Here is a 26,749-nt window from a genome sequence, read left to right on the forward strand (position 1 = left end):
CATACAACTGGATGACTTAATGTGTGGATTATGTGACACAAGTAGCATGAGATTTTTTCATAAACATTTCTATATTGTTTGTGCTCCAGCTTTGGTCTCCATAGATGCTCGTTCTATCAGAAATCATCATGTAAATATGTGATTAAAATTTTTTTCTCGTCCATCACTACAACTACATTGGGTAAAAACATAAAAAAAATTATTTGAGTGGAATATTCTTTCATTCTAAAGTTGCGAACATTTCTTTAGGGTTCTTCTTTCTACCTTCATTTTAGTGTAATCTACTGCACGCAGTTTAAATTTCCCTCTCCTACGTTTCTTAATTATAATTTACAGCAGCTTCCTGTTACACATTGTGTTATTTCATTTACTTCATGTCATAGTTAATATCTAGTTTAAAATAATTGCAAGATTTCAGCTATAATAACGGGAGCTTTTGGAACATTCAAAAGTAGAATGCATTGAATGTATTGACACAATACATAATGATTTTCCTTTAACATTTTAAAATTATTTTGATAGATATCTATCTATCTGTGAAGATGATACTGTAAACAATACAAAAGTATTAACTTACCTTGGTTTAGTTGTATAGCCAGATGATTTCACTTTAGCATGGAAAACAAGGGGTTTGTCTTTAACTGAACTCTTTATATGACCTGATATAAAAATAATAGATAAATAAAAAATGACAATGCTGCAAGAAATAGCACATTTTATAAATAATTATTAGGCAGGTTTTTGATGTGTTGTTGCAAAGTACATAGAAAATGCAATATTAAATCATAAATCAAAAGTCAACATTGTAATAAAGACTGAACCCAGAAAAGAAATAAAAGTATATAACATATAAAAATAAAACTTACCCACAATTCTATTACACTATAGTTACAGCTTGCCTGAGCACTGTTAAAGTCATTAACAGTGACTTTCAAAGTATTCATCAAAATTTAACAGTATAACAAGAATCCCAGCTGAACAAAAAAAAAATTAATTTTAAGAGAAATCCACCAACCCAGGTAACACACTAGGACTGTGGTAAGCCTGGGGTACAGTATTCTCTGTGAGGATTGTCAATGTACACCAGGTGCTTGAATCGATTCTGATATCTTGCGGCTGTCCAATGAGTGCAAACCTTTGTACGCATGTGTATTTCTCTACTTCATGCATAAGAGGCCTTTGCAACAGGCTGATTTATCATGTTGTGCTGACTTTATTAATACTACTAGAGGAGACTATAAAAATAGAAATTTATATATAAATTATATTTACATGATAATCATAGATGTTTTTTAAACATTAATAATACAACAAAAAAATGTGTACATAATTCCAAGTAATATTTAACAACTACAAACACCTTCCTGTTCTTGTCAGCCAAATATTCCACATCACTTTCCACCTTCAATTACCCACAAGGATATCTTAAGAATTTAAAAAGTGGAGGTTGGGAATAGGGGGCAGACAGACAAACTGTTTTACCATAGGTAATAGCCTGTTACATGAGTTATTGTGGACATTAAATAAGATGGATGAATATTTTCGATTTTTTTCATACACCAGAAGCAGGAAAATTTGATGTTCTATTTTAGTAGTTCATTCATGCTTCTCTCAATAAATTTATATTTTTATTATATTAGAATGTCCAGACTTTTTTATTGCAACTTCCAACAAATACTATGCATAGAATTGCTTACTGGGTTCATAGATGCAAAAATAAGCATTTTTAGGATGTTGTTTCAGAACTAACACTCCAAAAATAATGGTAGTCAAAATAACGTGAGGTTGAATTCCCATCTTGACATTTTAAAATGTACTAATAAAGTTATGATAGATAGATAGATAGATAGATAGATAGATAGATAGATAGATAGATAGATAGATAGATAGATAGATAGATAGATAGATAGATAGATAGATAGATAAAGAGGAATACAGTACACCCTCAAAATTCGCGAATTGTGAAAAAACGCAAATTATGGATGTGGTTAAAACATGCCTATTTTTATAGTTTAAACCCTAAATATGCCCCCAAAACACTTTAATTTCATTTCAACCTCAGCTTAATACATCCATCCATCCATTATCCAACCCGCTGAACCCGAACACAGGGCCGCGGGGGACTGCTGGAGCCAATCCCAGCCAACACAGGGCGCAAGGCAGGAACCAATCCCGGGCAGAGCGCCAACCCACCGCAGGCTTAATACATTACCTAAAACAAAGAATGTAAAGGTAAACCCGTATACTGTACAGTACTGTACTAATATGTCACCCGCAGTACGAGAATGTAAAATACAGATGTTACTGCTATATGTACTGTAATTTATGCAAGTGCGTTTTCATTGCCAGAAGCCTTAGAAGGTGCAGGGCGTTTCGACGGCATCGTGGGGCTTTAACCCTTAAACTGCCACATACTTGGGGGTTAATGAATCCCTGGATGCCAAATACTTTTTTGCTGCACTTTTTAAGTAATTGTCACAATTCACAAAGAAAAAGTGAAATTTTAATGGAACACATTGTTTTCATGCAAAGAGCATCACAATTACTGTAACACTGATCATTTTACACACTGCCAATGAACTGTAAAAACTATTAAAAAAACTACTGGAACAATATGTACAAGGTGCAACTGACGCCATTGATGAAATTCAATAAATCACCGAACTGCGCTTGAACTGGCTGCACGTAAGCACACAGAGACCAATGCTAATGACTGCAGGCTAGTCTAGTGCAGTGGCTCAATCCCAGAGACAGTGAGGCTGCAGTGCTGCAGGGGCCGGCAGTGGTCATGAGCTGCTGCTCAACGAATGTACGGCACTGACTAATCAGCTCCAGCATGCTGGTAAATTGCACTGGGAACCGACTATAGCCGGTTGCAGCGTTCAATGAATGAACGTCACCAAATATACTCGGCTCCTACGTGCTGGCAAATGACTATAGCCGGTTGCGGCGGTTTAAGGGTTAAGAAGAACAAAACGGAAAACACAAGAACACTCAGCTGGAGATGTGTCACAGGGAAGCAGTCAATCAGCAGCAAGGAGAAATGAATAACGTTGTACCGGTCCGGTGCCACTAAGATTCACACCGTCAAGAAGACGGCGATTTATTTATTTTTATGGTGGAGATTCCAGGGACGCACCCAGCCTTGACCCGACCCGCACACACTCACAAAGAGAGACAAAAACAAAGCAAAATGGTAATCAAACAGCAAATAAAGAACGTAAGGAAAACAAACGAAAACAACGATACCACCCCTGTTCCCCTTACGGTGATTATACATTAAATACAACAAAGCACAAACAAAACACACACAGTAAAGTCCATGAAAAACGGCAACGGATTAAATGTAATGATGAAAATAGATAATCCACAGATCCGCACGCTTAATGGGAATGTAAAGATAGTCCTACCGGTAGTTCCTGAAATGGTGAAGACAAGGTGGACGGGTTCAGGAGTGCTCCTTTCTTCGCAGGATGGCAATGAATCCACTTACAGTCCTCATGTACACAGGCAGACGGCAGACAATCCAGACACCAAACACGAAACAATCCAGGACAAAACGAATAAGTACAGGTAACCCAACAGAAGGCAGGCAGAGAGACAGGAACTTGAAACACAAATTACAAAAACTTTTTTTTTTCTTTTGGTCACTGGCCCCCTTTTTAAAAGCCGCGCTGACATCCTTTGACCCCAACAGCCCTTGCACCCTCAGCAGAAGACCAATCAAAGGCACTGCAGGGACTGCTGGGAGTTGCAGTTTCAAATTCTAGTAGAGTAAAACGTTCTCGGATTGGCTACTTTCACAATCCCAAGCCGCATTTTTCTCTACGGTTGCTTCCTGTTCTCTCTACAGTGCAGTATTGCCATGAAAAAAGCCATAGAAAATTGCGGAGGATATTTGCGGTTTCCGCTAACAATTATTAGTTAGGTTGTAAGGAAAAATCTGTGAACGACTGAGGCTGCGAACCCTGAACTGCGTCTTCGCGGGTGTCTATTGTAGTTGCAAACCAAGGACTATGTTCTAGTCCAGGCTGGATCTCCACATTGACCTTGGAGGTTCTCAAATTTCATTGCTAACTTGCATTAGAATGACTTCACCCTGACTTTAACAAGTCCACAACAACTTTCCATATAACTGACTGGTCAAATAGAGAAAGTATAATATGTGTCACGCGTGTGTGCATGGTAGACAGCTTATGGGCTCTAGTAAATGTAATTACCTGCCAAGCAAGGGGTTGGCATTACTTTCTGATCCTTTCTCTCTGTCTCCCTCTACAGACCAGGGGTCTCATGCATAAACGGTGCATACACACAAAAATGTTGCCTTCCTGTTTCCACCCTCACTTTGAGACGTATAAAAACTAAAATTAATGTAAAGCCATTTTCATGGCTGCATCACACCATGCGTACGCATGTTTCTACACGCACCCAGCGTCAAAGAAGTGCTACTGTTTCTGTGTTGTTTCTCTTTATTTTTTAGATTTACTTCCATGATGCGGGCTTTATCCAGTGTACTTAAATTAATTGCATATCATTTACAAATTAAATTCACTTGATTGTAATCATTCTGTAACAGAAAGGCCAAACAATTCCAACTACCATAGTTGCTTTAGCATTGTTTTAAGGTATCGCTAATGGGAGAATTAGAAGAAAGCACATATTTACAAATGATGATGACTGGCTTCTAAGTCGACTTAGATTTCCAAGAGCTGTCCTCTTGGAGCTGTGTTGTGTTAGAAAACTAGGATGTACAGTATACTTGATATCATTTCTATGATGAAATGCATTAAAGTGTGTATGTTATATTTTACATACAATTTGTTTACTTCATTTAAATAATGTATACTGTTGATAATTAAACATGTGGGGGAAGGATCCAGAAATTGTTCCTGTATTGCACTCGATACTTGATGGAACTGGTATGACCCAGGATGAATGAATAGAATAATTAAACATGTATAATGAAGATTTTTCAATGTTCTTTAAAAGTTTTAAAGAATCTGCATTTGAAGCTTACAGCTGGTTTTACATTTATTACAGACACTTATTGTATGGCGATCGGTTGCATGAAGAAGGACAACGGAAGGACAGGAATTAGGGGTTGGTACGTTTGACAGACACAGTACTTTTGCAATTAATTATTCCATCCAGGGTCATGCCTGTTACAGCAAGCATCGTGAATGAGGCAAGAACAATCCCTGGATGGGGCACCAGATCATCGCTACCGCAGCACCATCGTGCCTACACGTGTTTAATACATGCTTTAATGCATTTAATCATGACCTACTATCTGACAGGATGGAGGTGATGCTTGGACTTCATTTCTTCAAGACCTTTTCTCTGGAACATGTGGAAGAATGCTGAGAGCACTTTGTTTTCCTTTCTCTAGATGGTTTTCTGTCTCTCATGGCATTGGTCGTACCTTGTAGTTACTTGCGGTACTACAGTTACAGTCATTGAGGTTTTACATGCAGTGTTTTTTTATATATATATATTTGCAGGGGCTTGGTGAACACTCAACTCCTTTTCAACAAGTATGGCAGGAATATGGAGATGGCAACAAATGATGCAATAAACTTTCATTCTTGTCAGGAAAAACCAAGATAGTGAGGCTGTATTAGAAGCACATAAAAGGACACAGAAATAAAATATTTCTTGGTCTCATCAATCTCATATCCTGAAGCCTTATGCTGAACGGGTAACCATGCCATGGAGAATTCCCAATGAAAGCATGGATTTGTCAACAGTACAGGCTGCTGGTGACAGCACAATCCTGAAGTGAGCAAACCTGTGGTACATGTTGCTTTCCTTAATATGAGCAGACATAAGCTGGGTTATCACAGAATCTGTGAGCATCATATTGTTATAAAGTAGGAGTTTAGCTTAGTATTAGGAAAGTGCAGGTAATAAAATGCTCACCTAGTCTATATGTGAAGATGCTTATGTGCATTCTACAATACACTAGCAACCCATCCAAGACAGGATCCTATTTTGCACTAGTTAGTGGCAATTTTGACTGATGTTTTCTACGATGACATATAAGTTAAAAAAGTGAATAGACCGGAAAAATAAAAATACTACTGTAAATCTTTAATTCATAACAATAAGTTAACGAGAAGGTAAGCTCACATTAAAAAGTAACATAGAGAACTCTGTTAATTAAACACCTACTCACTGATTCCTGCTTCTTTATGCAAATCTTTTTCAAACAACATTAAAACCCATTTAAACTAAAACTTGCATGAGAAAATAATGTAGGTTAAAGTTTGTTGTGGTCAAAAGAATGTAACGTGATAAAAGCAGAAAAAAGTGAAGTAATGCATTATTTGTATCTGACGACATCTTTGCAAAGATGCCAACTGCCTTCTTTAACAATTGCCAATATTTATTGAGCTTCATTAATAAAGAAACTAGCAAAACATATACTCAGTCTTGATGTGTACAGGGACTATTCAAGTTAAACCATAAACTTGTTCCATGAGTATAAACTTAAAGCAAATACTTGTAAATAGGAAAGGTATTCTTCACTGAGTATAATTTAAACAAAATTCATTTGCTCTGCTGTAACACATTTATGACCTCTATGGGCTTGTTAATGCATTACAAACTTAATGTATAATAAAGTGAAAAACCTTTTAAAAAGCAGTGCACAGCAGGGAGACAGTAAACTTTCAAATTATAAATACCTTTTCACTACATTAAAACATTAGACCATTCAATTTTAATGTCCAGTTCTTTAGTTGGATTTGAAGGAAAGCTGGTGTCTGTGCTCACCATTACATCCATATTTAAAATATGCTGAGAGACATGATATAGCACTTGAAATTTTGCATTAAAAAATCAATGAAACATTATAGTAATAAAATCTTTCTTTAAGAAGCACTGTATTCAAATTTAAGCTGCGTGCTGCAGAACGCAGGACATATTTTTGTGGCCAAGACGGTAATGGTAAGCCAAGAAGGACTTTAATTTTAAACAGAAAAAAGCCCTGGTAAATGACAGGGTTTAAGGATCTCAATCATGGCTCGTATGTCCTTCCTTTTTAATTATTCTTTTATGTGTCTTTTAAAATTATTTTGTAAAGTTAATTGTATCTTTCTGTTTATACTGTATATTAACATGTTTCTGTTGTAGTGATTCATTCAAAAAGACTCAGCAAAACAAAACCAGATCTAAAACCTCACCACTACTTGAGCTTTTCTCTCAGCTCACATTCATACTCTAAATTCAAGGGGCAACCAGCAGAAACAATCGTTTAAAACCCAACCTTGCAACTACTTCCTTCAAAATCCCTATATCATTTTCAGAGCCAGGAACATTTTCTGAAAGCCCTGCGGCTGTCTCCACAAAGAACCTTGTGGCAGCCCCAGGTATGCTTGAAAACATAAGTTCGAAATCAAAATGAAAGGGTCAGTCATTCCATAACATACATATTCTGTCTGAAGCTATAGGGTGATGAAGGCAGTTTAAGGCAGTGAATTTTAGGGGAAAGGATTAGGGGATGGATCATAAACCATAGCAAAAGTCAAAACTAGAAGATCAGGAAAAACAAATGCCAAAGCTAATATGCTAGGCAAACTAATAGTCAAATAACGACCACTGGATTTCTTAAACTGTAAAGCTTTAAAAGACTCAAACATACTATTATTTATCAATCCACAACTTCAGATGCTGATGAGCACATGGCAGTGTCTTTAAGGGTGTCACACCAATGACATCATGAAATGTAACTTCTGGAACTACGTCTACCGGGACAAAATGTGGCGCAACCCATGAACAAACAAAATAGTATAAAAAAACAAAATGGAAAAACAAAAACAGTGATAAAAATTATTAACATATGTCCAGAGACAATAACTTACAAAATAACCATACAGAAAGAATCCTTGATGTCCAAATCCTTCTATCAAATAGGACCTTAAAGAAAAAATTATTCAAAGCTGGGAAAAAACATCTTAGTCTTAATCATAACAGTAAAACAGTAAACACTAGCTGAATAGTTTCAGGACAGTTGGTAGTCTAATGTCACTTAATGAGGTTATTATTTAAATTTTAGAAAATAAACGGAGTCAAATTTTTAAAATCATACAGTAAAACAGTAAATTATACATCAAACAGTAAATGTTAATAGCTATTTTCTTTTCATATCTTGAGCAATTTCTGAACCAAACCAAGAAAAAAACATTTTAAAGTGATTTTTGGTTGAAAAATATAGTTATATTTCTGAATTACATAGGAAACAGTGGTAATCATTTAAGATTGAAAAGTTATTAATGGGCTTCTTGTAAGCTTTAAATGTAATATTGCTAACTCTATGAGCTTAAAAATGTATGGCATGTAAAATAAGCCACATTATAACCTACTCCAAGAAAAATGTGCAAATACAAGGATTGGGGGGAAAATCAGACTAATAATAGTTATTAGGCACTTGTAGACACCAGTAAATTCAGGAGACAGTCTGGCGGGGTATTACTGCTACCGAAAACATATAAGCAATACCTTAAAAATGAACTGGCCCTAAAATGTAATCACTTGACATTTTACTGCAATTAAACGCATTGCCTTTGAATAGAAATTTTCTAGAAAATGTGGAAAATTGACTGATATTCCCATCACAGCTTAAATTACAATTTTGTTATCAAAATATCAGTATGTGTTTTCAAGTTTAAAGCTATTGGACATGAATCGAAATGTAGTGTAGGATCTAGGGATTTTTTCCTAATTTTCTGGCACTGCTAGAAGTCATGTCAAATCTTGAATATGTTAGGCTATTTAAATGAGGTCATTTTTTCCAAATCTGTTACAGCCTGCTGAGGTTTCCAGCACAGTAATTTTAACTGGGCTATTGTGAAAAAATTTTGAAACTCTAAAAGCAAGATAAAAAAATACTAAAGTGATTCTTTGCCATTAGAGTTTAATTACTTGTAATACTTAATAAAAATTCAATAAAAATATTTTTAAAGCAGAAATATTCATTCACAGTTTTATTTTCAACTTTAAACATAACACAACACTAAAAATATTAAATTATAAACTTGTATGCTTCTGCTTTAAGAACACGACATGTCAATTAAACCTTGGAGACTGTATACTGTACACACATTTACACTTTGTAATCACAATCTGCAATTAAAATTTTATAATTTCACTAATACCATTTTATATGTTGTTAGTAGCTTCTGTGCCTAATTTTATTTCTCCTTGGATGCATTTTAAATGCAAATAAGCACAGCATTATTATCTAACCACAAATATCATGGCATATTTCCAAAACAAAGTCAGGAAATATAGAAAACAAAATGAGACAAGTGCGGAACTCATTGTACAATGAAAACAAAGACAATATAAACTTTTCATCACTCTGCCCACTAACCCATTTGCCCACTTCTCAGTTACCAAACGAATGCACTCAATTCACCTACCATCTGTCTCTCCTGCAGGCACTATGCCTTCATGTCAACTCTTCACCTACTTCTGTCTAGACTGGGAGGCAGCTTCAAATCAAACCAACACTCAGATTAACCTCTGGAACCACAGTTGCCTCCAATGTTCCTGCTATGCTTAGCCCTCAATAATCGTTAAAAGGCCTGACCTCAAAAGCACCTCCATAGTAACCCATGGCACTCAAAGGGGCTACTCTGTTCCATGGATCCCATGTCACAGATAGTGCACTGCTTCCTAGCAGTTTGAAGGAAATGACTGGCCACCTCTCAGTCCTCCCTAACCGGTCATTTAGTACACAAGCTGTCCTCAAATTTGGAGACTCTGCTATCATTCTTCCATTTTCAAGCTTGCTTAATCCAACTGAGCCGTTCACTACCTTTCCTAAAAGCAATTTGGATCAAGGTAGGAAACAGTTTATAGATAGAATGCCAGTCCATTTTAAACCCCAAGACTGTTCAGATGAAGGAAACTGCAGGTCATTTTTTTAATGTAAACCATAAAAAAACAACATAAAAAATCAACTCTTTAGGATGAGTGTGCAGAAAGATGGTTATCATGCATGTAGAATGTGGAAATCATATTTTCACAGTGGATGGATGGATGGATGGATGGATGGATGGATGGATGGATGGATGGATGGATGGATGGATGGATGGATAGATAGATAGATAGATAGATAGATAGATAGATAGATAGATAGATAGATAGATAGATACTTTATTAATCCCAAGGGGAAATTCACATACTCCAGTAGCAGCATATTGATAAAAAACAATATTAAATTAAAGAGTGATAAAAATGCAGGTATAACAGACAATAACTTTGTATAATGTTAACGTTTACCCCCCCCCCCCGGGTGCAATTGAAGAGTCGCATAGTGTGGGGGAGGAACGATCTCCTCAGTCTATCAGTGGAGCAGGACAGTGACAGCAGTCTGTCGCTGAAGCTGCTCTTCTGTCTGGAGACAATACTGTTCAGTGGATGCAATGGATTCTCCATGATTGATAGGAACCTGCTCAGCGCCCATCGCTCTGCCGTGGATGTCAAACTGTCCAGCTCCGTGCCTACAATAGAGCCTGCCTTCCTCACCAGTTTGTCCAGGCATGAGGCATCCCACTTCTTTACGCTGCCTCCCCAGCACACCACCTCATAGAAGAGGGTGCTCGCCACAACCGTCTGATAGAATATCTGCAGCGTCTTATTGCAGATGTTGAAAGACGCCAGCCTTCTAAGGAAGTATAATCGACTCTGTCCTCTCTTGCACAGAGCATCAGTATTGGCAGCCCAGTCCAATTTATCATCCAGTTGCACTCCCAGGTATTTATAGGATTGCACTCTCTGCACACAGTCACCTCTGATAATCACGGGGTCCGTGAGGGGCCTGGTCCTCCTAAAATCCACAGTAGAACATTATTGAAGTTTTGATTAAAGAAACAATGAGTGAATATTATACTATGTCCAGGAATTGGGTTGTTGTGTGAATATGAATAAACATGGCAATGGTTTCGAGAACTGCGGTGGGTTGGTGCCCTGCCAGGGGTTTGTTCCTGCTTTGTGCCCTGTGTTGGCTGGGATTGGCTCCAGCAGATCCCCATGATCCTATGTTAGAATATAGCGGGTTGGATAATGACTGACTGACTGGTTTCGAGAACAAAGATCATTTTATGAGATGATTATTTTAGATGTGGATTTACACGGGCAGGGACTGCAACTAAAGCAAATGCAATTTTTCATTGCAGTTATATGATTTGGTCACTAAACAGCAAAATTTCCCTTTTCTTAATTGAATGCTCACTCAATGACAGCATTATATGTGTAGGCAATGCTATTTAAAGCAATTTGGAAGCTACCAACAGCGTGTGTGGTTGAAATTCAGAATTAAGTGGCTTTGAATGGTATGGCAATAGACACTAAACCTGCAGGCATAAGTGCATCAGGGATGGAAACCTCCCTGGGTTCTTCACATACATTGTAGTGTCATAGGTGTATAAAGAATGCAGAACCACCTACATATCACTTTGGAAATGGTGATTCATCGGTGATGAAAAAAAATTGTACTCCTTTGTGTTCCTATCCAAAAATGGTGTTTCTCAGCAGTATATTACTCCATGTTACAAGTGAAGGAATTGTTTCAGGAATCCATTTAAAAGAAGCGTCCTCCCCATTCGTCAGATCACAATTCAACACAGCATCTTTGAGATAGGACAGATAGAGTTGTTTGGAGTAAAGATTCTCCATTGGCTATTTTATAAAAAACTGTGCAGCACACTGCAGACAACATGAGCCAGCATCCCTGTGCTGCTGTTGACACTTGGTTGAGTCCATTTCCTGAAGAACTTGGGTTATTTTGAAAGCAAAAGGGGCAACAAATCATGCTTGCCAAAGTTCCAGAAAGTGCTGCATATCAGTTGTCACACATGTGCGATTGGGAGACAGCTAAAGGGCCTGAATGATAGTAATTCCACACCAGATCAGGAGGCGGCGAGGTGCACTGACTTTCTTTCTCAATCCCTTGCAGATCATCCACAGGAATTCCCACAGGGTTCCGGAGCCACTGATGACATCACTTCCGGTTCTGGATCTACTGATGACATCACTGCCGGGCCCAATGATGACGTCACTTCCGGTCTTGGCATTTAACACCGCCATCTTTAGCAACCAGAGTCAGTTCTGTTTTGGACTTGTACACATCTCGCAATTGTTTAAACCCTTTTTGCAGCCAAGGCACAATATATGGGCGGCTGCCCAAAACCTTTTGATGACTTTGTGCTGTTTTTGTGACACAGTAATCCTCCTGAAAATCACCCAACAAAATTAAATTACCTTGAATAAATTTGAATTGGATAGATGCAAATGATGTCTAATGTAAATTAAATTTTTTTGCAAAGATTTATGTATATGCACATGGATTTTTATAATGGAGGTTAAGGGAGTATAGAGTAATTGGTAGTAGACATTCAATAATCTAGTTAAAAGATTTCAAACAATAACATTTTGATCCTTGTTGCATCCTATCAAATTGTTTATTCAGTCCACGACCCAGGATATTTCTATTGGTAAAAAATTAACCTTTAATCATGCAGTCCTGTAGCACTAATTCGGCTGAAACACAACTTTGTTGGCTACGTATGCATACTTTAAGTTTTTAGGTCAAACTTCTGTGTATACAGTGTTTCATTATTTTTTGGCATTAACAAAGAACCGTTGTATCACAAGGAGTCTATTATTTATATCTTTTCTTGTTTTCATTATGTGCTCTTGAGAAACACCATTGAGGGTTTTGAAACATTTGCGGTTTATGGTATAATCTTAAAAGTCACGCACAGGATCAAATACTATACCATGTGTTTAACTCCTCTATTAGTTCCATTTCCAAATTCAAAGAAAGAAGAACAAATTGTACAAACTTTTAGATTGACATGTAAATCACTTCTGGTTATCTATTAACTACTGTCTCCAGAAGGTGACGGAATTAAAAGCAAGTGTGAAAGTTCAATACATTTTTTTAGTACTTAAGGTCATAAGGCAAAGACTTTAACAATGGTACCAACAAAAGTCTGTATACTGCAGTAGAAACCCTGTGCCACAATCATTTAGATTACACTGTGCAGATGAAGAATTAACATTGTTCATAGTTTGAATTGCTAAAATTATAACATCCACCAACCCACATACAACAAATACAGATATCCCTGTCCTAAATAACCAAAAGAAAAGTAACACATGTATACCACAGTTCATTCTGTATTTGATATTTTGATAAGAGTAGCCTGAAACATGTTATATATGCAGTAGTCTTTTTATTTGTGTTACTCACAGCTGCTTGGTTAAGTCCGACCTAAATCATAAAAGCACATATAACCACTTGTACTGCTATACAAGTATACAGGCATAAACTAATTATAAGCATCATAGTGAAGGCTGCTTGAATTTTTAAGTCTTATCATTAAAGCACCAAGCAGACATTTTTCTACCAAAAGCATGCATAATGGTAAGTGTATTGTTGTGATCGATGAAAGGTCTGGCACAATATTTGTTGAGATAGTCAAGTCAAGACTGTCTTTCTCCATGTGCATAAAGCTCAACATTTTCCTTAATAGATCATTTCTGAAAAGACAGCATTGTTTCAACAGCTGCCAGAGTTTGAGAGGAATTAGATTATTAGCATGTTTGTACAAAGCATGCATTTCCAAAATTCTTCCATGTAACTTGAATGAAAGCAGTGGGTAGCTGATGGAACACCCTCATAGACACGGGTTACAACCATACAGAAGGACACTAGAGACATATAAGATTGATATTGTAGCATCCTTGGTCCAGATGTTAGAGGGTATGTCCCTCTGGGTCAAGAGGGTTACCTGGAGAAGCCGGCCATAAAAGCAGCACCTAAGAATGTGGAATGGAAGGTGCAGATACAGCCCTTCAAGAAGCACATTGCTGCTAAAGTCCATCAGCTTCCTGCTGCTAAAATCCATCAGCCTGGGTGCATGCCTGCCAGCGATTTGGTCACGGACCAGGGGACGAGTACGGCACATAGGTTACCGTTGACCCGAGGTGAGCAGAGTGAGACAGGGCTGGCACCATGTTATGTGCAGGCACAGGGATAAAGCAGCTGAGAATGCATACAGCAACAGAAGACATAAGTAGCACTGAGGAGCAGCTGATGAAGGAGATACGAGGTCTGGGCACTGAGAAAACCCAGGCACAGGTGGTCATTCTAAGAGCCAGTAAACATCACCGCTACACAAAGGACTAAGGCAGTTACTACACCTCTCACATCCCCAGCTTTTTACAAAACATTTTGCCAGATAGTGATTGCTAACCTACGGAAAATAACAGTGCATATTAACCTGCATTCCTTAAGTCTTCTGGTCCTGTCTCCTTCTGACACCACAGCCTAGATGGCAAAATCTTGCCCGGAGCCAAAAAATTGCTGAATCTAATTTCTGTTTGGTACAAAGTTAATGGGTACTGCGGGACACTAAGAAGTCAAGTGTGCAGCCATTCACAAAAGTATGAGTTTTGATTAATGTTAGGAGTAGATATGATCTAGCAGCTGGCTTGTCACTGAATGCAGCCACTATAAATTGTACAAATGGATTTAAAATTTACAGATAATCTGCTGATATCATCACAAACCTGAGCTCAACCTCCTTTTGGAGAAGTCACAGGAAGAGCCAAGGGGATCTGAAGGCTAACTTATGTCTGCAAGCATAAGGCACACTAAGAAACTAAAAATGAAATATATTAAACATTATAGCAATCAGCCGCAACAACTGAGATCCCGAGTACCTAAGCAGCTCCATTTCACCCTACTGGAGGACAATTTCGTCTAAAGATAAAGAGGGTGAAGGGCTATAGAAAAGAATACCCAATTTCTTTCAAATAAAATGGAAGAATGGTCACTACTGACATGGACTGGGTGAGTTCAAATTGGCATTGTTTGTGTGAAAGTGTATTGCATTGGCCTGACAGCCAAGGATGGTTGCTGCCTTGGTGTTGACTAATTACAAACCAATATAATAATCATAGGATTTGTAAAATTAATTAATGAATTAATGTAAAAATCTTAAGTCATATCCTGAAGTTCCAAGGATACAATTTTGATGCTTAACCTTGTCATGATCATTTCAGAGATCATATGTTCTTTTCATGTCTGTGTGGGTTTCATCAGATACTGTATTTGTTTAATTGGAAACTCATAACTGGCTTGGTATAAAGGAAAAAGGGTGTGTGCAAAGTGACTGACATTGATACCAAAAGTAGCTCCATTATTGGGACCTAGATGCAAGTCGCAAATGCAGTTCATCACTCACAGCCACTCAGCAAAACAAACACTCCTATATAATTCTTTGCCCTCTCTTGACAGGATTTACTATTTTATTTGTTAAACAACTGGGTACATCTTGATTAACAGTGCTGTTATACTAAATAGTTTATTTGTTAGCTGCAGGTGTAATTACTAAGCAAATACCAATTACACATGTATGGACAAATCTAAGGACAAGAGCACTTCCTGTGTTACTATGATCCAAGCAGATTTTCTACACATTTTTTAACAAATAGTAAAATTATTATTCTGGTAGTTTGAAGTGTACAGTGTAGCTCTAAGTATTTATGTATAGCATACTGTATATAAGCATGGCAACTGTGTCACTGTTCATTTATGTTTAATTTTTCACAGATTAAGCAAATCTAGTTATACTATATTTGCTCATGTAACTTTGGGATAAAGAGATCTAGTCATCTATAGCCGTGGTCACATCATGCGACCATGTCAGTTTAAATGACTGAAAATCTCTGGGCATGTCACATTTATCAACTGAATTCCAACTTTCAGTGCAGTCATGCTTGACCCATTTGTGACATCCAATAACATGCTGCCAGACAGAGCAAGCGCTATATGAACAGTTAAAAGGTTCAGCCTTAGTCTTAGCCCTTGTTTTTTATTCTTCCATTCTGTGGTCGCACGTAAAACACGAGGTATCAGACGGAAGCACTTGTCTTCTGTTTATGAGGTCCAAAACATCCCTGTTCTGTTTTTCTCATCACTGCATTATATGAATTGTACTTTCAGATGAGTATTCACTGGTTGTTAGCTCACACAGCCCATACCTATGACTAAAGACAAAATCAAACCTGTTTAAATGTATCAAAGCCGATCAGAGGGTATTTGAAGTAAGTCATTGGGTATGTCGAATTTTTGCATCTAAGTTCATGGGAGATGTCGGCAACTGCCTTTGATTCTAACATTATGTAAATGAAGGATATGGCTGAAAGTAACGTGGCATGGCCTAAAGTGGCACAGATGACACACTCCTAAAACGCAGATAAAAAAGGGTGTACTAGAGCATAGGTTTGCCATCAGTTTAATGGAATCTTAAAAAAGAAGAGGCAAATTATGAGGACAAGATACTAAAACAGAGGGATGTTGCATCTAATTTATAATAAAAATTAGTTTTATTAAATTATTTTAATAAAAAATCCTGGATCAAAACCAAATCAAAAGGCATGCTGTTATAATTTTGTACACACTGCTAGAGGCAAACTCTACAAATACCACTACTCAATACCCCTGTGTTATTCTAGTGACCTGTTTGTATGCTAAAAATCCAACTGAAAAGCAAACTTTTATTGTCAATGTAAATGGTGATTTTAAAAACAAAACAGCATAAAGTTTACATGGAAATATAATTTACAATAGTATTTACTAAATAAATTTTCAACTCATATGGAATAAACAAAATAATAATAGCTGTATTAATGAAACAATTATGTAACTAATGCTATTATGGTATCTGACCTTGTTAGTCTTTATTATATGGAAACTAAAAGAAATCTTGGCAGCAGCACCAACAGGTTTACCATTACCAGTTAAATATTTTCCACTTCAATCATTATTTAAGAGGTTTTTAAAAGAATCTGAACATTAAAAATGGGCATCTAAACCTGTCTAAATTATGAAATATAGATTAATAGGCCACAGACATTATTATTATATATAATTACTTTTATTTTAATGTGTTTTGTGTGCAGTGTTTAACCTGCTAACACAACAGGCAACCGAAAATTGCCATAAAACTCATCTACTTGTTAAATGCAGGGAAATTTATAGTCTGCAAAACTAAAACTTGGCAGTGTAAATTATCTATTCAGCAACTTCATGAAACTACCTGACAAAAAGCAAAAGTTAGTCTATAGAGACCTTTACCCTTTAAAGATTAAACATACAAACTAATAATATTTTCAGATTGTAGTATAATTTTTAAAAGATTTATCTCACTCATTGCAATGTTTCTCACAGTGCTGTGAACATTTCAATCACTCCATAAAAAGAAGGGTCTAAAAATTATTTATTTATATTGTTTGCAATAAATTAAGTAATTTGGACAACCAACAAGTGTGAAATGAAAGTCAGTTAATGGAATCTCTTTAAGACATTTGCCATTTATAGAAAAGAATAACAAAAATAAATAAATACAATTCATAAAATCTAATTTCCTCTTCTATATTTGTCTCCACAAATTAGGGAAAATCTGAATTATCATTAAAAAGATAATAAAATCGATGGTACATAATTTAAAATATGCATACAATTTTGAAAAATCATGCACAAATTGTTACGTCCAAATTCACATTTTCTGCTTGCCACCAGGCATGTCATGTGTTTTTAAAGACAACTAACTCCATGTTGTGCCTTTTGAGCCCATTCTCTTTCCACTAGCTGCCAGACTAATAATATGTTATGGAAACTACTACTATTACACTCACCACTTACCATAACTCATTTTGCCACAAAATAATGTTCCCCAATCATTTACAAATAAATTCTTATATGATTGATTTGCTACCTGTAAAGGCTGCCAACTAACTATTTCCAAAAAATTAAGTCTTTGCTAACATGTTCAGTGGAACAGGCTGAAAGTCCCAGGGTACAAATGTATCCTGTGAGCAGGAGATACTATAAAGATCTGTAGTGTAGGAGTTAGCAGGAGAATAGTCCAAGACGTTAGCAGAGTCAGTATATAAAATCAATTAGAAACATTTTTTCATGTTACAAGGTCTAAACTAAAATTTCACTCATGATACAAAACACAAATCAAAACAGTCCTGTCTTCTCTAAAATTCTTTTTTGGTCACAGTTTGAGTGTTCATGTATAACAACAGTCTTTTCTATGATTAGTGAAACTTTGGAAGCTTTATCAATTGTACTGCCTTCTTTTATAGTAATAATAATAATAATAATAATAATAATTCATTACATTTATATAGCACTTTTCTCAGTACTCAAAGTGCTATCCACACAGGGAGGAACCGGGAAGCAAACCCACAATCTTCCACAGTCTCCTTACTGCAAAGCAGCAGCACTACCACTGCGCCACCTGTGAGGTGCAGTCACACTGGCACATGTGCGCAACACATTGCACAAAATGGCAGGCCCCATTGAAAAACATGCAGAAGGAAAAAAAACACAATCAAAACAAGAAAAAAATGATTAATACATCATGACAAAATGAGAGCAACAGAAACTAAATACTACCGGGTTTTGGATCGTACTATGAAAAGCAATATGAGAGTTGAATAAAGAACACAGAAAAAAACAAAGAGAGAAAATTAATTAACCACACATTGAAATAACCGATATCACCATCAGTGTTGGGGGTAACACGTTAAAAGTAATGTGTGTTATATAGTGATATTACTTTTGAAGTAATGGGTATTGTAATGCAATACATACATATTTTATTGAAATAAAAATACCTGCATTACTTAAAAAAACAGATTTGCATTACTGTGTAATTTTTATTTTTAAATGTTAAAAAGAACTGTTTATGCCTGCTGAACTTTGCTGTTTTTGCTTGAAATAAAGCATTTGTGAAGAGTGTTTGACACACAGGTGTCAGAGCTTGGTCCGCATTGCCGGCAGTAAGTCAAACCCGTTTCCAGTGAGAGTTGGACTCCGCCAGGGCTGCCCTTTGTCACCAATTCTGTTCATAAATTTTATGGACAGAATTTCTAGGCGCAGCCAGGGCGTTGAGGGGGTCTGGTTTGGTGGACTCAGGATTGGGTCACTGCTTTTTGCAGATGATGTTGTCCTGTTTGCTTCATCAGGCCATGATCTTCAGCTCTGTCTGGATCGGTTCACAGCTGAGTGTGAAGCGGCTGGGATGGGAATCAGCACCTCCAAATCCGAGACCATGGTCCTCAGCCGGAAAAGGGTGGAGTGCCCTCTCAGGGTGGGAGGCGAGATCCTGCCCAAAGTGGAGCAGTTCAAGTATCCCGGGGTCTTGTTCACGAGTGATGGAAGAATGGAGCGTGAGATCGACAGGCAGATCGGTGCGGCGTCTGCAGTGATACGGGCTCTGCATCGATCAGTCGTGGTGAAAAAGGAGCTGAGCCATAAGGCAAAGTTCTCAATTTACCAGTCGATCTACGTTCCTACCCTCACCTATGGTCATGAGCTATGGGTAGTGACCCAAAGAACGAGATCGCGAATACAAGCGGCTGAAATGAGTTTCCTCCGCAGGGTGTCTGGGCTTTCCCTTAAAGATAGGGTGAGAAGCTCAGTCATCCGGGAGGGGCTCAGAGTAGAGCCGCTGCTCCTCCGCATCGAGAGGAGTCAGATGAGGTGGCTCGGGCATCTGATCAAGATGCTTCCTGGACGCCTCCCTGGTGAGGTGTTCTGGGCACGTCTAACCGGGAGGAGGCCCCGGGGAAGACCCAGGTCACGCTGGAGGGACTATGTCTCCCGGCTGGCCTGGGAACGCCTTGGGATTCTCCTGGAAGAGCTAGAAGAAGTGGCCGGGGAGAGGGAAGTCTGGGCATCTCTGCTCAAGCTGCTGCCCCCGCGACCCGACCTCGGATAAGCAGGAAGAGGATGGATGGATGGATGGATGTTTGACACACAGGCACTAAAGACAGCAACTGAAAAAAGCGCATTTGTTTTTTTGTTTTTTTTTTTTATTTCAGACATTTTAATTAGTCCTAAGTTTTCTACATATATGTTTTTAGCTGCATATTATATCAAAGTGTCATTTTGGTAATTGTAAAATGTGGCTAGAGTTTAAAGGGGGTCCAGGTGTCCTGACCCCCAAGGTATTCGTTCATCAGGGTCCTCGAACAGCCTTCCACAGGTCCACAAGAAATGGATGGATCTAATGTTTCATTATGTTCTTTATGTTTCAGAATACATATTTACATTATATGCAGCTCATCTGTATATTAAATTGTTCAGAAATTGTAATACAGTGTGCTGTTTTAAAGTGTTATCACAAAGGCACAGTCATTAAGAATGCCTTTTTTCAAATTGTAGTGCCAATCCACTTCAGTGCTCATTGATGCCAAGTGCTGATGAATTATTTCTGTTTTATACTCACTCACCATTGCCACACTATTTGGAATTCTTTTGCGACTTTGATATGTTTGTTGTTTCTATCAGCTCCTCTACAGCTGGCAGTGAAACTGCTTATTTGCCTGATGAAATGCTAACTCAAATGATCCCTGGGCAATATAAAAAAAAGAAGCTTTCTCCTTCTTTCAGCATATAAAGTGCAATTTTTTTGCTTGCACATAGCAAAATATTGGCACGAGCCATCTCAGGGCTTAGGATTTAATGAGAAATGCAGGGCAGAGAAATACGCAGTTTTTCTTACAAAAGTAGAAAAAGTAACACAAAAGTAACACACTGTAGCTCATTACATTTTGTAACGAGAAACTATAGAACATTTAATTACTTTGTTTTTGAGTAACGAATGATGTTCCCTAACACTAATCACCATCATCAGTTTAACAGCCACAGATGTGACCAACTTGCGAGAGACACAAATCTTTTTTTTAAATAAAACTGCTGAAAATACAAATTCGCGTTTGAGAAAATACAAATTCTCAATTGATTCCTAATGGAAATTAAAACTACCATCAACATTTTTAGAAAGTCTAGAAAGAATCAGAGAAACCTTAGGCCCATACCTGAATTCTTTTGCTTTGCAGATTTGGAAGCCTCTTTCTTGAATAGTTCAGAGTTAAGTGGTGAAGAGCCCAACAAAGGAATCCTAAAACCAAAACAGATAGTAACAAAATTAGCTAAAAGAAACCATTACAATTGAATTTATTACACCTTCTTCACCATAAAATATTAATAGTTTTGGCATAATTCTAAACAAACACCAGCTATTGATCCTGTTTTAGAACCTTTCCCTTTTTGGGTCACCAGTCCATCACAGTGCAAACTCTTGTGAACACTTACATTCTGTTTCATTTAGACTTGCCAGTTAAGATAAAATGCATATTTTTAGGATGAGTGTAAAACCAGAGTACCTGGACGAAGACTCACATAGACAAGAAGAGAATGTTCAAAATCCACACAGTTAATGCCTAAGCCAGGAACTGAAACAAGGAAAAGTGGTTCAGTAGTGCTAACACTATGCCTCCAGGATACTGTAATTCTAAACATATAAACACACTATATAAAATAAAACATTTGACACTTGATTCCCAGGCTTTCATTCTTATCCTGCTATAAAATAATATATAAATTGTGATGTATGGTGCACATAGTCAGGCAGGATGAGGCAAGGTTCCTTACCTGAACTGGAGGCCAGCCCCTCAGAAGCAAGGAAAAGAAGGCAAGGATTGCCAGGCACGAGATGCCAATACAGATGAGCTGGAGCAAGGAACATTACCCGGCCGGAAGGTCAGTGTGATGCAAGGACAGGGGGATACCACCTATTAGAATACATCCTGCCCCAATATAAGCTAAGTGGCAGCATCCCTGGGTGACGTTACCTGTATGGACACCCACAAGGCATGCTGGGAACTGTAGTTCTATGGGGCAGCCTTGTCAGGTTCTGGGGATGTTGCCAGGGAGTGCTGCAGGGCTCCATGATCCCTATTTTATGGTTCTCCTGTTTCATCCGCTACACCCAAGCTCTAGAAGTACTCCCAGGTTCAATAAAAAAGAATCTGCTCAACCTCTTTTAGTTGATTCAGAGTTGGGAGGTGAAAGACGAAGCTTACCTAGAGGAATGAAAGCAGAAGAAGAAAGAGAGGGAGATATAGTGAAAAATAAAATTTCACTTGCTTGAACCCGGGACTTGTGTTGCTGTAGGTGTGTTTGGAGCTCTGTGGCACCCCCCACAGGTCACACTATCTCAATATCTAATAAAGTCAATGGTTGTTAAGAGATGCCCAGCAAGCAAAAGATTGAAAAGACATTCAGGATTTAAAAGAACCATAAGAAACCTCCACTCTGGCAACACAAGAGATCACGTCATGCCAGTGCAGGCGGCATACAGCAGCCACTAGGCAGCAATATACTGTGTGAGTGTGTGGGGATTGGGACCTGAAAAGGCAACAGATAGGGAGATCATTTTAGGGTTTAGTTTCTGCTCTGTTTTACTGGGTTGTTTATGTTCTCCTAGTGTTCATTTCTCCCAAGTTTCACCCAAGCACACAAGTATATATTTTTATAACAAAGCATCCTATAGGCTTTGATATACTCTACAATAAAATCCAAAATATCAGACTTTCAAGGCGGATGCTCAGCCACTTGATCTTTTAATTACAGCAAGGTCTCTCTGTCCCTGGTTGAATCTCTCTGCTATCACCTAGTGGCCTGGAGATATTCAAGTGACCTCCAGACACTTCTGTTTCTTTTACTCTGCTGCTCTGTTAAGAATTTCTTACCGAAACACAATTCACCAATAGACAGCATAAATGCACTCTGGCAAAAAGAGCGACTCTTTAATTGCCAAGGAGTGTGGCCATCTCCCTTTCCCTTTGCCCTTGCAACTCAGGCAATATCCAAAATATATTAAACGCAGTTTACATGTCCACTGTGTTTTCTACCATTAACACATACTGTTAAACAGTTAAAACTTGAGAGGTGCTGCTCTCTGCCTTCACATTAACTCCCACATAAAGCACCTTCTTCATTTCGGACTTTTGACTTTCTGTTACTGTTTAGTCAGTGCTGTTTTAATTTCTCACTTCCCCTATGCCAGCCGTTATGAATTTCATTTCCACAAGCAGACGTTTTCCATTAATGCTGACATGACCTTCCAATTTTTTTATGCTTGTGCTCTACTTTCTATTTGGCTGTACATCACATATTTCTGAGACATCTTGCAAGCTTGTGTCCATAAAAATATATTAAAAAAATATTTAAAATAAAGATGTAGGTTTCTGTGTCAAACAACAATTAATGATGCAGGCAAATGGACACTGGATGTCAGGCAAAGTGTACATAAAGCATTTAGTAAGTCAGTTCAGTTTAATAGATTGTCATTTTATCATACAGTACTACTATACATTTTTATTGTCTTGCTGGTACAGAAACATTAAGCATGCAGCAATATGGTAACACAATAAAGGACACACAGCACAAGTCAATAAATAAGAGAAATATGCAACTGCATACAAATGAAAACATACATTTCAGACATGAACATACACTATAAACCAATAAGAAAACACAAGAGACTGGGCTACTGAGTAATCAGTGACAATCATATAGAAAGTGGTTTCTTTAATCATCTCTTTTGGTAAGTGTACAATACAATGGCACTGCAAAGCCTTACAGTCTACCACAGTATGGATGTTATAACAGACTGTAATGTCAATATTGTCTCGACTGTGCATTTGTGAAACTAACTGAGTGTCCATGAAGAAGACGGACTTTACTCAGCCTCCTCAAAAATATTAGGCTTTTTTCAGGTTTTTCAGCAAGATAGGTGGAACTGAGGGACTGTGACAAATCCCCAGCGATGTGGAGCTTTAAGAACTCAGAATTACTCTCTCTATTTACAGCAATCCCATTATTGTCTAAAGAATCATGACCTTGCCCACCAGTCTCCTTAAATTCACAATCACCTCCTTTTGCATTTTCCACATTATTCACTGGAGACTTTCACTTCTTTGATGTTGGTTGTCTAGTCACTGTTAGTGGTCTGTTCCACTATAGTTGTGTAATCACAAAACCTAATGATGCATTTTATGGCACATTAGCAACGCAATCTTTAGTAAAGTGAAAAAACTGCATATGATTGGATACACAACCCCCTAGAGGGCACTGTTGTTAAGATGTACTGTACAATATATTTGCCAATCATGGCCATTTCGGTCAAGTGCCTCAAACTTTGCAACTAGCTTCACATGGATAATAGTGGTGCTGACTACCAAACTAAAGTTAATGAACAATACTGTCCAGGAAGTGTTCCACTTGTCTAAGCTGCCTTTCCCAAGGTTTCTTCCATTTTTCCCTACAAGATTTTTTTTGGGGGAGTTTTTCCTTGTCTTCTTAGAGAGTCAAGGCTGGGGGGCTGTCAAGAGGCAGGGCCTGTTAAAGCCCATTGCGGCACTTTCCTGTGTGATTTTGGACTATACAAAAATAAACTGTATTGTATTGTATTGTTGTTAAAGCAGGTTGGTGCTGAGTGGATGATTATGAAAATTAAGCGTACCGTGGATCTGATTGTGGGTTAGTTCAAATTATACAGTCCAATGGGCTGTTATGCTTAATCTGATGTACAGTATCATGACCAAGCAATTAAACCTCTTTATAATGATTAAAGATGAGTGCTACAGGTCAGCAGTTGTTCGTGCACATGACTGTACAATTCTTTAAGACCAAAACAACACTAGAAGACTTAAAGCATGTGGCAACATATTGTGAGTCACAAACATATTGATGCTAGAGAAGAAGGATGTTAAGAGAAGAAGCCCAGTTGGTGACTGTGACATCCCAAATCCTTGAAAAGATCATAAATGAGCTTCCCAGAGTTCATATAACCAACCCCATTGAAGCTGAAATTACAGTACATAAGTCACTATGATATCTAGCTCCTTTGAGCAAAAGAAGATAATAGAACCACAAAGAGAATGGATGAACATTAAAATTAAGGTATGAACAAGAACCTAAGACACAGTGGCACTTTTCTGTTGGAAAGAAATACCCTATTGTTCAGACCATTGATTGTTGTAAAAAGAAAATAAAATGAAAAATAAGCTTAAAATAATGTGCATGTAGCCATAAAAGTACAGTGCACTATTTCCCTGCATCAATGACTGACCCAGTGAAATAAATAATATATTTTAATGCATTAAAACTAAAAAGACCTTCATATGGTAATTTTCACTTTTTTAATGTTTAAAGAAGGGGTCTCCAACTCATTGGGGGCCATTGGCAATGTGGTCTTTTTCAAAGGTGGCCACAAGAAAAATCTCAGAACAAAAAAAATGTCCAAAGTTTTTTCGGCTTGGGAGTTTTAAATGTGTACCGTGATTAACTAACAATACATAGGATCCTGGTGACCTGGTCAGTTTTTGTTTATTGCTTGCTACCAGAAAACTGGCAGTGATTCTGCCTAGTGAGATGAGTAACATTTGCTTTGAGGGAGTAGTCAGCAGACACCCTGAGAATGGCCTGTACATGGCCTGGATCGATATTTTGATTTATTGAATTTCACTGTAGAAAAAAGCTTCTCAAGCTTCTCACAGAGTTATATGCTGCCAAGCAGACACATGACCCGCTTCAACAGCTTGGACAGCTCTGGAAGAGTGAGTGTAACTCTCAGAAAGTGTGCAATCAGGTCTTCTTTGTGCTTCTCTAAATTTTGCTTTGAGGTCAGTGCTGCACTGCACGTTTATAAACTCCTTCTGCAATGTGCTTGGAGCACTGTCCACATCAAAGGAGAAGCAGTCTGCAAACATCTGGAAAATGGCATGATGAATTTTGAAATCTGCAAATCACTGGTCAAAATCTTGATTTAAGTTCTTAATGACAGCAAAATGCACATCAGTACTGACTACAATAGCCTCTGTCATAATAGACTTGATTGTTGGGAAATGGCTGAGATTTTTCTCAATGAGCTGTGTTTCCCCTAAGCACAGTTTTATGGAGAATGCCTTCACACTGCCATAAACCACAGTTGGTTTGGACCCAGCAGTTTTAGACTTAGTATGTTCAGCTCTTGTGTTATATCAACAAAAAATGCTAAGCCCGTTATCCACTTGGGATCATTAAACTCAGGAACCTGCAGTCTGCCTTCCATCATGAACTCCCTGATTGCCTGTTGCGACTACTAAGAATGATGCCTCTATTAAGTCAGCGCACCTCTGTAAAGTACAGGACATCACCATGTTCTACCTCAGCTTTTTCCAAAAAAAACTTGAAACTGAGAGTGTTGTAAGCCTTTGGATCTGATGTAATTAATATACTTCACCACAACAGACATAAAACTATCAAAATATAAGCATTTAGTGCAGAGTGGCTACTCATGAATTATGCAGTTCAAGGCAACAGCTGGATTTACTCCTTCTTCTTCAAGATCTCTCTGAATTTGCGCCACTGGAAGCACCATCCATGGTAATTCCTAACAGTTTATTCCACAATAGAGTGGCACAATCAATTACATCACATAGTCCTTGAAATATATCTTCAGCTGTAGTCCTCCAATGCATCGAATGCAAGGCTAGCAACGTCTTAATCACTTGACGAATATAGCAAGCTGAGCATTGTCATTTATATCAGTGCTCTCATCATGTGCTAATGAATAGGCACTGAAACTGATCTAAAATGACATCTTTTAACTCATTAATCCATTCTGCCACAGTTTTGCAGTCAAACTCAAGTTTCTGAACAATGCTGTCTCCTCTGGGCAGAGAATATTAGCAACCTGTAACATGCAAACTTTCAAAAACTGTCCCTCTATAAATGGTTTCCTGGCTTTCACCATTAGTTTGCTCACAAAAGCCTCAACTGCTGCCTCACATTTCCATTTTGCTTGCTGGAAAAAATTCTTCTGCA

The 26,749-nt window shown here is 37.7% G+C and overlaps 1 protein-coding gene across 2 annotated transcripts in view; it reads right to left on the reverse strand.

Annotated features, from left to right (window-relative positions):
* wdr27 (WD repeat domain 27) overlaps positions 1-26,749 on the reverse strand; it is a 284,536-nt gene that overhangs the window by 222,582 nt on the left and 35,205 nt on the right. For both annotated transcript variants that reach the window (XM_051919351.1, XM_051919350.1), the window contains exons 13-14: positions 20,914-20,996; positions 578-659 (exon numbers count right to left, since the gene is read on the reverse strand). In XM_051919351.1, the coding sequence (XP_051775311.1) occupies positions 578-659; positions 20,914-20,996 (165 nt within the window). The remainder of the gene's footprint in view (positions 1-577; positions 660-20,913; positions 20,997-26,749) is intronic.

Source organism: Erpetoichthys calabaricus, chromosome 15 (genome assembly GCF_900747795.2).
Source record: "Erpetoichthys calabaricus chromosome 15, fErpCal1.3, whole genome shotgun sequence".
In the NCBI taxonomy this organism is placed as follows: domain Eukaryota; kingdom Metazoa; phylum Chordata; class Cladistia; order Polypteriformes; family Polypteridae; genus Erpetoichthys; species Erpetoichthys calabaricus.